Raw genomic sequence first — 12,800 nt, 5'->3', positions numbered from 1 at the left:
CCTCTTGTGCCATCCTGCTGCTTGTTGGTTGACAAATGCCCCCATTAAGCAAGCTGCCTTGTTGGGGGGGTGGCAGATGGGGGAAGGGCTTGTGGTTTTGATAAAAGAAATTTTCACCTAATGAGGTATGGGGAATTCATTCTGCCTTATACATGAGGTAACTTGAATTTGATGCTAACTAAAGCCTTTTTGTGGCCTACAAACATACATTGTACATATTCTTTGATTACTAAAGAAGAGAGCTTATTGACCAGGAGTAAGGAATGTCCATGTTAAAAATAAAGCTTCAGTGCTTCCCTTCCTGGGAGGCCAATGCTGGTCCTCTTTTGTTGGTAAGACTTCCCTCCTTAGGTGTGATTCCTAGGTGCCAAGGCCATACTGGCTCACTGTGTACATGTTGGTCTGATTTTTTTTTTGAAACCTTGAAGAAATGTATCCCTGACTTGTTTAATAGTCTTTGTTCTGACAAGATATAAAACTGTGCTGAAAACCATGCTTCTCTGGAGCAGTTTCTCAGAATAATCTGGGAAGCTGGCTTTGGGGCTATAGTCCTCAGTTTGGCTCCATGCAACTCTTTTCTATTCTTATTATAGTTTACTTATTGACTATTTTCATTAACAGTTTCCAGGGCCTAGCCCGTTCTAGCACTAAGTAATACCTGCCCTAGAGGGAGTTGGGGCTGGATGCATTCCAATCCTTTGAGCCTAAAATCCAGACTTCAAGGCATGCCCCAGGCCTTCTGAGATGTTCACATGTTCTGTGAAAAAAGGAGTATATTTGAAGATATTGGGGTTAATCAGAGTGAAACAAGTTCCTTTTCTGCAGGACTTCTCAGAGCCTTTAATAAGCTAATGTGTACTGTTGAGTCTCTAAGAAAACAGTAAGGGAGGGTTCACTTCCTTATTTGAATGTGAAATCCTTTTCATGGGGAATCTCACATGACCCTAGTCTATGGAACATACTCTTGAGAAGTACCCACTTAATCCAGTGCAGTCCCCAAAGTCATTTCACAGAAGTAAGAGAAACAGAGAGGGGAAAGGGCTCAGGTTGGTGCTCTCCTGAGCACAGCTAGGGCCTCCCTTTCCTGGGCACACGCATAGCCTCCTGGAGTGGGCAGCGAGAGGGCAGCTGCAGGGCTATTCCTCTTCCTCACCTTCACCCCTTTCTCTCATCTTCAGTGGCTCAAGGGCCAGCTCACGTGAGCTTGGGCTCTGCTGTCACGGACAGCTGGGGAGACAGAACAGTGCTCACACATTGCCAGAGCTTACTTTCCTGCTCTGCCCCCTTTTGAAATTGACATGTATATTATCTACCATAAAATTCACAATTTTAAGTGTAATTATATGAGTTTTGACAAATATATACAATCATATAACCAATACCACAGTCAAGATGTAGAACATTTTCATTACCCCAAACACTCCCTCATGTCCCTTTGCAGTCAATCTTGTCTTCCTAACCCTGGCCCCTGGCAGTCACTGATCTACTTTCTTTTTTTTTTCTTTATTGAAGTATAGTCAGTTTACAATGTTGTGTCAATTTCTGGTGTACAGCATAATGTTTCAGTCATACATATACATACATATATGCCTTTTCATATTTTTTTGTTATAGATTACTACAAGATACTGAATATAATTGCCTGTGCTATACGGTAGAAACTTGTTTATCTCTTTTATATATACTGATCTACTTTCTATCACTATAGTTTTGCCTTTTCCAGAGATTTCATATAGATGGAATCATGCAATATGTGATCTTTTGCATCTGGCTTCTTTTTTCTTTAGTGTAATGTTTAGCATACTGTTTATGAGGTTCATCCGTGATATGTATATGGGTTGTGCGTTCTTTTTTTTACTGGGAAGCAAGCAGCGTTCCTTTGTGTGTGTGTATGTCCACAGTTTGATGGACCTGTGGATGGACTTTTGGATTGTTCCTGGTTTTTGACTATTATCAGTTTGATGTTGCTATGGGCATTCTTGCACAAGGTTTTGTGTGGAGGAATGTTTTCATTTCTTGATCGTATGTATGGTGTCAGAGCTTACCCTTTTCAAAATGGCTCCTGGTTGTCCTTCTCCCATCATCTGCAGGGGAAAGACAGGGGATGAGAGGGGGAACTGAAGCTGGGAGAGGCTGGGCCCTCAGCCTTACATCCGTCTCTGAGGAGTTTGGTGTCTTGTGCAAGTTGCTTTGTCCTGCCCTGGGCTGGCTTCAGTTTACGCATCTGTGAAATGGCAATAGCCCCACAACTCTCCTTTCCTGCTCCAGAAGGTGTTCTCTGGATGAAAGGAGACAGGCAAGGGTTATCTCTAGAAGCTGTGAGAGGCCTGTTCTCTGAGGGATGGAGCGAAGGTCAGTGGTTTCTGTGAGGCAGAACATGGTCCTCGGGAAAAGGCCTCCCTTTGAGAGCTCCATTCCCTCTCAAGTCAATGTGGACAGGACAACAGATGATTTCTGCAAATGTTGAGAACTTCCTTTGGGTCCTGAGCTGAGTGACCAAGACCTAACATTTCTGGGGTTGTCAAAGGCCATCCTTTGGCCATAAACACTTTGGAATATGGAGCTATAAAGGAGTAGAAAAATTTTGCAAGGAGGCTAAGGAAAAAGGATCTCTACCACCGTCCTATACACATGTGGCTACGTGAATTTAAATGAATGAAATTTAATTTAGAAATTAGTTCCTTAGTTACACTAGCCACAGTTGAAGTGTTCAGTCGCCAAGGGTGTTTAACGGCTGCCATGTTGGATAGCACAGTCGTATAGTAGTAGAATATTTTCTTTGTCACAGAAGGGTCTGATTGAGACCCCAAACCCTCCCCTTTGGGAGGGTCAGCATTATTAGAACGTCTCTAGTAGACCCATGGAGGTCAACTGGCTTATAGAAAAGGACCCCAGCGACTCCAGTGGACAGAGCTCATTGTGAAAGATCTGGCTGCACAGGGACCCTGTGGTTGTCTGGTGGGGATGGCCCCTGAGATGAATAGCTGGACATGGTGGGGGCCCTGCAGAGGCGGAGGGGTGGGATCAGCTCTGGCTCTCAGTGGGGCTGTGGAGGGAGGTAGGGTGGAAAAGGAGATGGCCTGGTGGAGCAGATGTGGGAAGGGGCAGGCTTGCTGTTGGGAAGATATGGAGCTCCATTTGAGGAGTGGGCAGTGGGCTTTCTGCTGAGTGCAAAGGGCCTGGGAGAGTCAGACATTGGAGAACTGACCTGGGCCTAGGACTGAACAAGGCCAATGAGAGCATCTTCTTGGCCAAGAGCCCTGGGGGGAGCCACAGCCTCCTCCAGCCTGAGCCCAGCTGCCTCCAAGAAGGCAGCCCTGGGCTGAGTACTCTCAGCAGGATTCTCCAGGTTTCTGGTTGTGTGCAGGTCTCCACCTATCAATAACCACTGTTGCGGCAGGACCAGCCCTTGGGGTTCTTCTTATGATTGCAAGATGCCATTCAGCAATAGCCATCAGGGAACTTTGGAGAAAACAAAAAAAGAGTTCATTACTTACAGGACTTGGAAATTATATGGCATGCCTGGGGCCTGACAGAGGTCTAGAGTAAAGAGAGAAAGAGTGTGAGCCTGGGGTCCTGCTTTTGTTGGGGTTGAGGGTAGGAGCCTAAGGCTCACTCTTGATTGGTTAAATTAAAACAATAACAGGATGGGGGAGGGTATAGCTCAGTGGTAGAGTACATGCTTAGCATGCGGGAGGTCCTGGGTTCAATCCCCAGTGCCTCCATTAAAATAAATAAAGAAATAAAACCCAATTACCCCTCAAATTTTTTTAAATTAAAATTAAAAAAACAAACAAACAAACCATAAGAGCAGGAATTTAAAGAGAAAGGGAAGAGGAAAAAAACAAGTGGCCCCAATGGTCAGTTATAGAAATTAACCAAGATCTCTGAAACAAAGGAGCCTCAGTGGGTGGAAGTGGCCTACTTTTTAAATCTAGTTATGTGGCTGACAACGTGTTTATTCAAGATAGCCCTCTTTGAAATGGATGCCTGGGAGTCAAAGCTTGTTAGGCACTTGCATTACAAAAAAGAAAAGGGGGAAAAAAAAAAAAACCAAAGGACAATCAACTGTCAGTGTGGTTTACACTACAATCCACCCTGTGACTCCCAAACATCAGAGTCAATAGTGAGGACCTTAACTACCTGGGCAGTTGATACACTAAAATTCAGGGGTTGTAATCCAGGAATACACATCTAAATAGAATTACAGTAACAAATCTTATAATAATTATAAAGGCAGTAGTCAGAAATCCAGTCCATAGCCATTGTCCTAAACTTGAAGAGTCTAGCCATGAAGATAGGTCAGTGATCTTGGGGGGCCCTGGGAATTTGTATAAGGATTTGCATGATATTGTGGAAAATGTTAATATTTGAGGCCATCCTGTGAAGTTACTTTGAGCCTGTCCAAAGTTGATACATTGCCCTGTATTTCATCAAATCAGTCTCTTAGTCCTGGGAATAGGGCTGTTGAGTTAAAGGCTTGTGTCTCATTTCAGGAGGCGGTGATGTAGATTTATCCCAAGTTAGGCCTACATAGTACAAGCAATCAGTTACTTAATGAGAGGCATTTCTATGGAAACAAAAAAAGTAAAAAAAAAATTTTTACAAACAAAGGTTAATGATTGGAGCAGACTATAATCCTGGTTTCTGAGTTCTGCAGGCAGCCGGATTTCTAGCTGTTGGGCTTGAAGCCTCTTCAAATGGAGTGAAGGTAGACAGTGGCAATCTGATAGATTTTCCTGGGTTGAGCTTGGAATATCTCTAGCGATCTTTCGGAGTGACCCACACAGCAACAGGCATGAAGATTCCCCGTACACAAGCTGTTGTGATTTCTCTGACAGTTTTGTGACGTTGTCCCACTTTAGCCTACAGAGCTTCAGGAACAGGGCACCTTTATTTAGGTTGCAATGACTCGAAGTTAGAAGAATGGGAGAAAAACTGGAAACATTAGTTTGGAGAGTTGTAGCCAGATATTGGAGGAAATGAGAAGAACTGAATATTCAGACCAGTTTATAGGCAGAAACCAAACTTCAAAGACAATGAACAGAACTGGAATTTAATATCCACAAGTGTGTATTAAATTTTCTACTGAAACATATTTTACTTTCTAGAATTATTGCCATTTCTATCAAAGATAGCATCGTAAGACTAATGTTTGTAAATTAAGTCTAATTTCAATAAACCTGGCCTGATTATTTACAAAAATAGTGATTGACCATGTAGGCTCTTTTAAGTCAGCTTTGCTGGAACCTTTCATAAGGAGTCTCAGATTAAACTTTTAATAACCTCTCCAGGCTAATAAGCCAAATCAAGAACACATCATCAGACTTCATCATTGCTTGGCCTGTTGTATTTTCAGACAATTAAAACCGCCACTATCTGAGGAACTCCTGAAGCAGCTCCTTGGAGCCCTTCTTGCCATGACTGTATTTGGGGAGCTGGGGGCAGGGCCAGCATCATGACTGTGTCACCAGTGCAGTCACACAGGCCCCCTATGGTCAGGAGGGCCCTATACTTGGTTTAATACTCTGTTCTTGAGGTCTTGAAATACTCTATACTATTTGAGCAAGGGGTCCTGCAATTTCAATTTGCTAGTTATGTAGCCAGTTCTGGCCAGTGGTGATGCCACACTTCCCACAACACATGCAGGAGGCGCTAGAAGCTGATTTCCCTGTGCACTTGCCTAAAAATCCTTGAGACCTTGCCCGCAGCCTTGAGCAAGCAGAGGGCAGGGGAGGGCCCAGGAAGGGAAGGAAGAGAGCGGGAAAACAAGGCAGAAGCGGACCCCAGAGCAGCTCTTGGGTGCCCAGAGTGCTGTTGGACTGTAGCCCAGAGTTAGAACTGAGTCTCCAAAAGCAATGGGCTGCAGGAGAGATGCAGGGCTGGCCAGGGTTGGGGGTGGTGGGGACAGACAGAGGGGACCAGGGAGCTAGTCTGAGAGAGAGAGAGGCCCCAGATGGGGCCATGGGAAACTCCACACACGAGCCAGAGCTCTGGATCCTGCCATCAACCCTGACTTGGCCAAGACCTCCTCCCAAGGCCACACCTCAACCCCGCCCTGGACCTGAGTTTCCTCCCTGCCCAAAGGAGACTGGTGGAAGCCCTGGCTGCCCTGCTGACAAGAGTGCTGTGAGCTCAGAGGAGGTGGATGCTTGGGTGTCCTTTGTGCCCTGAAGGACCACATGCACAGGCCGCATCCTTGGACTCAGGTGGCCAGTCCTTGGAAAGAAACACACTTCAGTGAGGTTTTTCATGGGCACACAGGTGACCATCACGGCAGGACCTCCTTCCACCATGGAGGGACCCCCCTGCTTCACCAGCTGCACGGACAGCAGGGGATCAGGCTGGTCTCCTCTTCATATCTTGAGTTTCACACCAACGCAGCATGGCTCCCAGCAGCCCCAGCTCTACCCTCCACAGTCCCTGCCACCCACCAGCCTTCCCAGTCTCCATCCCCCTCCAGCCTGCGATCCCAGCTCCCCAGACCCTTCCCTTGTTTGTTGTTTTAATCCGAGCTCCGTTTCAGAAAGGGAAGAAACTCCTAGGGAGGGAGGTTTTGCTGGAGACATGATCAGTGGTTCTCAGCTGGTGGGGAGTGGTCAGAAACGTGCCTTTAAAATCTCCTAAATTTCTTTTTAGAAATAAGCAAAAGCAGGTGAGACCTGGATCTGCTGAGCTGGACCTGGGATCCATCTGAGTGGTGGGGCTGAGGAAATGAAATCTGTGGAAATTATATTCTGATCTCCAGTTCGTCCCTCCCCCAGGAGTTGGTCCCTTCTCAAGTCACTTTACAAAGTGCACGGTAGATGTCAGAGCCTCTGGAGGGGCTGTTTCTACCTTCCCAAGGCATCACGAAAAGACTGATTGATCTACACTAACAACAAGCCAGGCTGTGGGGAAGGACCACAGAGCCACCTGGGGAGATGGAGGGGGTGTGCGCCTCGTGTGAGGTGTCCTGTCTGACTCCGTCCTCCTGGAATTTAATGTCTGGATAGGCTTGGCCTGCCTCCTGCCTGAAGCACACGGCCTCCAGGAGGCTGACCTGAGATGCTGGGCTTTGCAGGTCCTTGTCCTGGTAGAGGGGTGGGGAGGAGGTGCCCTCTGAGATGTACTTGAGGCATCCAGATCCTCAAAGGGGAGAGAATACCCTCTTAGGCTCTGGAAACCAGCCTGGCTTCTCTGCACCCGTGTCCCCAGTAAAAACCCACTCACAGGAATGGTACCCATGCCCACCCGTCTGCCCCACATCTGGGGCTGGGAGCCTGGTCTCTTCTGCAAAGCTGGGCATCCTCCCATTCAGCCTGCACCCTGGCCCAGCTCAACGTGTCATCCTGCTGGGACCAGCTGGTTGGATGTTTGCTGTCCTAGTTGATGGTGAGATCGAGCCTGGGCCTGGCTCAGGCTGATGTCCGTGGCCAGGGAGGTGGGTTCAGCTCAAGCCAGACTCTGGAGCAGCAGCAGCAGCAGCAGCAGCAGCAGCACAGCCCCGGATGCCCGCCGAGTCTCCTGGCTGCAGTGTGGCGGGTGCAGCCTCTGCTTGGTCTCCTGTCCTCCTGGGGTGGAGTAGGGCTGCCCTCCTGCCGGCTGCCTTCTCCTCCAAGCCCCGGGCCTGGGACATCCCAGCCTGGCTGAGGGGTTTCCAGGGTGACTTACCCTCGTGGTTCTCCCCAGCTCCTCACTTCACGTGAAGTGGTCAGTGGGAAAGAGGAAGCTGACCCTGCGTGGAGGGTCCTGACACTCACCCCCGGCCCAAGTCCCCACCCTCACAGCACCATGGCTGCCTTCCCAGGACCCTGGGGAGGGCAGGGGTGAGCCCAATCCCTCCCCTTGTCCCCGTGAGAGGGACAGCATGGTGGGTCAGTGGGAGGCATTGGGTCCATGTCTTGGATTTGCCATTTTCTGGGCAGAGGCTCCTTGTTTGAGTGATTTACTTGGGTCTCATTTTCCTCATCCACTGGCCAACTCAGAGTGCTGGTGGGTTTGGGGCACAGCAGACCGGGGTCCATTTCCTTTTATCCTGGATTCTCACAGACAAGAAAGATGGCTGGGAGGAGAAAAGCAGGCGGGCCATGCAGGATCACGGCTCATTCCCTGAGTTTATTGGGGTGACGGGTGCATAATGGTTTCTCAAGGACCAGATGTGGGTTCAGGGGCCAGCCTGCCTGGGCACAAGGGCTGTGGGGTCTTTCCTGAGAAGACCTCCACTCTGACAGGCTGTGAGGACAAACAAGGAAAGCCAGATGCTGGAGGCAGGGACGGCACACCCCCATCCAGGGAGTTGCAGTCTGAGAACCTGACAGGGGACACTCCAAGGACACAGGGAAGGATGGGCAAGGGGACTTCAGCCTAAAGTCTGGGCAGATGCAAAGGCGCAGAGGAGGAAACCACAGGGAGGATTTCAGGGGGACCTGGTACCCGGTCACCATGGGTATTGCTAGGTATTTTTCTCCTGTAATCACCTCCTTTTTCTCCTCAGACTTGGGAAATGATACAGCTTGACCAAGAGGCCACTGGGGCAACACCTGGACTGTGACACCAGGTTGCCCAGACGTCCCTCTCTCTCCGTCCTTCTCTAAGGCTGAGTGTGCAACCAGCACATCCGTCCAGGCTGACACCTTGTAAGGTACCATGTCCAAGGCCCCAAGGGTCCTGAGGGCAAACTGATTCCAAGAACCACCACAGTCCTCACAGAAACACGGCCATTCCGTGGGAGACTGGAATAGAATTTGCTTCGAAGTCTTGAGCCCCTCTATTGCTTTGGCCCATTGTGTCTCCCAGTTGGGCTCCTCCACCTCCCACACTCACCACCTCAGCCTAGAGTTTCAGCCAGAGCCCTGGACAGGGAACCATTGAGGTCAAGTCAGAAGGGACGTCCTGAGGCTGTGAGAGCCAAGAGAGGAAGTGCTGTGTCTAGTTGGAGGTCAGAGGAGGCTTCACAAGGTGAAAGATGACAGCAGGCAGAGGGATCAGGTGCAGAGATGGGAGAAGAGCAGAGGCTTTGAGGGGCCTGAGAGGTTGGAGTGGATGTGCCCCCTGACACCTGAGAGTGCAGGGCTGCGACTGAGGAGGATGGGAGGTGGCAAGACTCCAGCCCTGAGCCTGCTGGAGGTGTTGGGCCCCTGAAGGCAGGGGTTGAAATGTTGGAATCAGCAGCTTGGTATACCCCTGGATAATGGCATGGAGAGTGGACTTTGGTATGGGGGGAGCCTGGAACCAGACACGGTGGAGTCTGGAGGATATGGCTACGCTTCAGAGGAGAAGGGGAGGTGGTAGGACAGGGCAGGGGTGACAGGGGGGACAGGGAGTGTCCTCAGAGGAAGGAGGAGCAGGTGGGGGCTCCCAGGCTCTCAGCTCAGGTCTCCTGTGGGGGCTGCCAGCCAACAGCCCCAGACAGCCCCGTGCGGACAACCAGGATGTTCATAGGAGTCTTGACTCAGAGACACAGACCAGTGATGTGTGTCCCTGATAACTGGCATCTGGAGAAGGGATGTGCCCAGGAATGTGTGAGGATGGGGAGGAGAAGCCGCGTGCGTGCACCTGTGCAAGCCCTGTGTACTATGAGGAGGGTCCTGGGAGGATACCGAGCAGGAGCCACCAGGGAGGTGGGAGGGGACCCAGGAGAGGGACACCAGGGGAGAAATGGAAGAGAGCTGTTTCACAGGACAGAGAGTCCACAGTCCTGTGATGATAAGGACAATATTTGAGTGTAGCCTCTGGATCCAGGGAAGGCTGGCCATCCTGCAGTGGTTCTGAGTGTGACATAAGACAAAGAAATGTGGTCAATAGTGTACGTGACCTTTCTTCGGGCTCGGCTGGGAGGGACTAGGGCAACAAGCCAGTTCTCTTGGGGTCTAGGGATGCGACATTTTTACTCTGAGAAAGGCAGAGAAGACTAGGAGCGGGGACAGATGCAGTCACGCCCCTCACTGGCTGATGGTTAGGTCCAGAGAACAGGATGGTGTGGCCTTGGTGTCTGGGGACAAGCTGGGTGGGAAGGCAAAGATGGAAGTGGGGCTGTCATCTGTTCATCATATGTTAACTGAGTACCGACTGGGTGCCAGGCGGTGTGTAGAGCTGGAGGTTGTGTGGTGAATACACTCCTTCAGCTTGATTCTCAGGAGGTCACAGTGAGGAGGCCGAGAGGGTGTAGGACACAGCCTGGTCCCTCCGTCTCCTGGAGAATTCATCCTTCTGGAGCAACCCTGCCAATGAAACTCCCCATGGGGCCCAGGAGAGGCCAAGATGTTGTCAGGGAGATGGAGGAACCATTTCTTCACCTTGCACAGGAGGCAGACCTCACCCACTGCACAGCAATCCCCTGAGGCAAGAGCGGGGCCTGAGGCAAGTCCAGCTCACACCCTGGCCGGGGGCAGGGATGGGGCAGGTGGGGAAGGCTCCTGCTTGAGCAATTGCATCAGGCCCAGGCTGAGCATAAAGGAGGGTCCTGTGGGCTGGGAGGAGGCAGACTCGGGGACCATGGAGACCCAGAGGGCCAGCCTCTCCCTGGGCCGCTGGCCACTGTGGCTACTGCTGCTGGGACTAGCGGTGCCTTGGGCCAGCGCCCAGGCCCTGAGCTATAGGGAGGCGGTGCTTCGAGCTGTGGATCGCCTCAATGAGCAGTCCTCAGACCCCAATCTCTACCGCCTCCTGGAGCTGGACCTGCCGCCCAAGGCTGTGAGTCGGGGAGGGGCTGGGGAGGGAGGCGTCTCCCGCCAGGCTTGGCCACACTGTCCCTCCCTTTGCTCGCGCTGTACCTCCTGTCAGGAAGGCACCTCTCCCTCTAGGTGGGATCCCACCTCTCACAGAAATCTTCCCAGTGCTGGGTCCCCTCCCATTGTGAGAGCCTTCTGCCTGGCATCTCTGCTGTGGGAACAGAGCCCTGACAGCCCGCTCAGGCTCCAGGGACTCCTGGGGGCTCCAGGGATACGCTGGGGTCACTGGTTCTGGGATGTGACTTCCCTGCTTCCAGTCCCCTGTGCACGCCATTGTCTCCCCACCAGGGAAGGGCTGTGCTCAGCCTTGGGGTTCCAGTGACAAGGTCTTTCCCTGCAGGTGTCCCCTGACTTCCCTCAGCCCCTCCAAGGGGGAGGTGCCCCTCAGGAGAGCGGGTCTGAGGTTCCCTCCTGCTCCCTGTGCGCCTGGGAGCCCAGGACCAGGCTGTGTCCTCCTCCCCTCTGTACCCAGCCCCCAGCCCAGGGCCAGGCACATGGGACGGGCTGTCAAGGGGGCTGTCCTGCTGGGGGCAGGGAGACAGGTCACACAAAGAAGCATGAGCCTGAGCCAGTCTCCCCACTTTGATCCTTGAGCAGGACGAGGACCCAGACACCCCAAAGCCTGTGAGCTTCATGGTGAAGGAGACCGTGTGTCCCAGGAGGACACAGCAGCCACCGGAGCAGTGTGACTTCAAGGAGAATGGGGTGAGGCTGGGATCTGGGAGCACTGGTGGGTGCCTCCCCAGGACCCTAACAGAAGGCTTCAGGGGGTGGTTAGCAGCTCCTGGTGTGAGGCTGGGTGGTTATGGCTCAGGGGTTCCAGTGTGACCTGGAGTCTCCCCTTCCAGGTGGTGAAACAGTGTTTGGGGACAGTCACCCTGGACCAGATCACGGGCCAATTGGCAGTCACCTGTGATGAGGTGAGTGACCCCTTCTGGGCTGTAGGGGCTGCTGGTGGGGGTGGTGTGTGGAATATTCTTTGGACCAATTACCTTATGTCCCATCCAGGGTAGGGGAAGCCCTTGTACCCTGGACCCCGCTCACTGTAGCCCCAGATCTCCCACTTAGGCTCTGGAATCCCTTAGAGCAGTGGTTCTCTAAGTGGGCTTCCCACCCAGGGCTTGTCAGAAAAGCAGACTCTCAGGCCCCACTCATACCTACTGAATTAGAGCCTGGGGTGGGGCTCAGCAGTTTGTATTTTAAGAAGTCCTCCTGGGGATTCTGTGCTGAAGTTTAAGAGGCATTGACCACAGTAAAAGGCTTTCAACCCCTGCTTCTGTCAAGCTTTGCTGGGATGGGCTTGTGACCCTGGGAAGCCCCTTGTCATCTCTGGACCTTGGTTTCCTCATCTGTGTGTGGGTGTAGGGATTCAACCACATGCTCCAAGGTCACAGCCAGATGGTGAACTGGGGACACAAGGCCCCTGGGGTCACCCAGGTAGGGGAGGTGTGTAAATGGGAAAGATTCTGTTCTTACATCTGGGTTCATTTCTCACAAGTAACTTGTTTCTTCCCATGTACAGCTCCAGAGTGTCGGTTTGGGCAGGATAGTAAGAAAGGCGATCAAGTATGTCCCGACAGTCATCCGTATAGCCAGCTGGTTTTTATGAATTGTGAGTCCAGGAAAGAGTCCTCAGGGTCCTCCTGTCTTGGCTCAGGTTACTAGACTCTGAGAAATAAATTCTGGTGAAAACAACTTCCTCCAGGCTTCAATTTCACTTTTCTCCCCTCCTCCCACTTACCAAGATTGTGTCCTTAAATCTGGGAGGCCTTGTGATATGCATGTGTGTGTGTGTGTGTGTGTGTGTGTGTGTGTGTGTGTTTGTCTGTGTGTGTGAATTCATGTTGGGTGAATGGTGAGGGACCTCAGCAAGGACACTTATCCCCAGGGCAATGGCCAAAGGGAGAGGAGGTAAGAAACAATGGAACTAAGGCTGTCCCAGAGGCTGACAGTGTCGGGCTGACTGGGGTGGGGTCACTGCAGAGAGGATGAGGCAGGTTGATTCTCTGACAGGTGGACAATGGGGGGCTTCCTGACAGCATGGTCACGGGCTGCTCAGTGTCCTGGTATAGGTATGAGATGAGCGTGG

At 51.4% G+C, this 12,800-nt stretch overlaps 1 protein-coding gene across 1 annotated transcript; it reads left to right on the top strand.

Moving 5' to 3' along the window:
* Window positions 1-10,369: 10,369 nt before the first annotated feature.
* On the top strand, window positions 10,370-12,406 carry LOC105083365 (protegrin-2-like). Its single transcript, XM_010973188.3, has 4 exons — window positions 10,370-10,673; window positions 11,309-11,416; window positions 11,560-11,631; window positions 12,234-12,406. Exons 1-4 carry the CDS (start codon window positions 10,476-10,478, stop codon window positions 12,318-12,320), a joined length of 465 nt encoding a protein of 154 aa, XP_010971490.3. The 5' UTR covers window positions 10,370-10,475; the 3' UTR covers window positions 12,321-12,406.
* Window positions 12,407-12,800: the final 394 nt, after the last annotated feature.

Source organism: Camelus bactrianus, chromosome 17 (genome assembly GCF_048773025.1).
Source record: "Camelus bactrianus isolate YW-2024 breed Bactrian camel chromosome 17, ASM4877302v1, whole genome shotgun sequence".
NCBI lineage: Eukaryota > Metazoa > Chordata > Mammalia > Artiodactyla > Camelidae > Camelus > Camelus bactrianus.
Note: the sequence above shows the minus strand (reverse complement) of the source record. Positions and strands in the feature narration are given on the sequence as shown.

Excerpts from the sequence above, each read along its gene's own strand:
- LOC105083365 (XM_010973188.3), top strand. The coding sequence starts at position 10,476 with ATGGAGACCCAGAGGGCCAGCCTCTCCCTGGGCCGCTGGCCACTGTGG. Across the intron at positions 11,417-11,559 it reads GTGACTTCAAGGAGAATGGG|GTGGTGAAACAGTGTTTGGG; the intron begins GTGAGGCTGGGA and ends CTCCCCTTCCAG. Across the intron at positions 11,632-12,233 it reads TGGCAGTCACCTGTGATGAG|CTCCAGAGTGTCGGTTTGGG; the intron begins GTGAGTGACCCC and ends TCCCATGTACAG.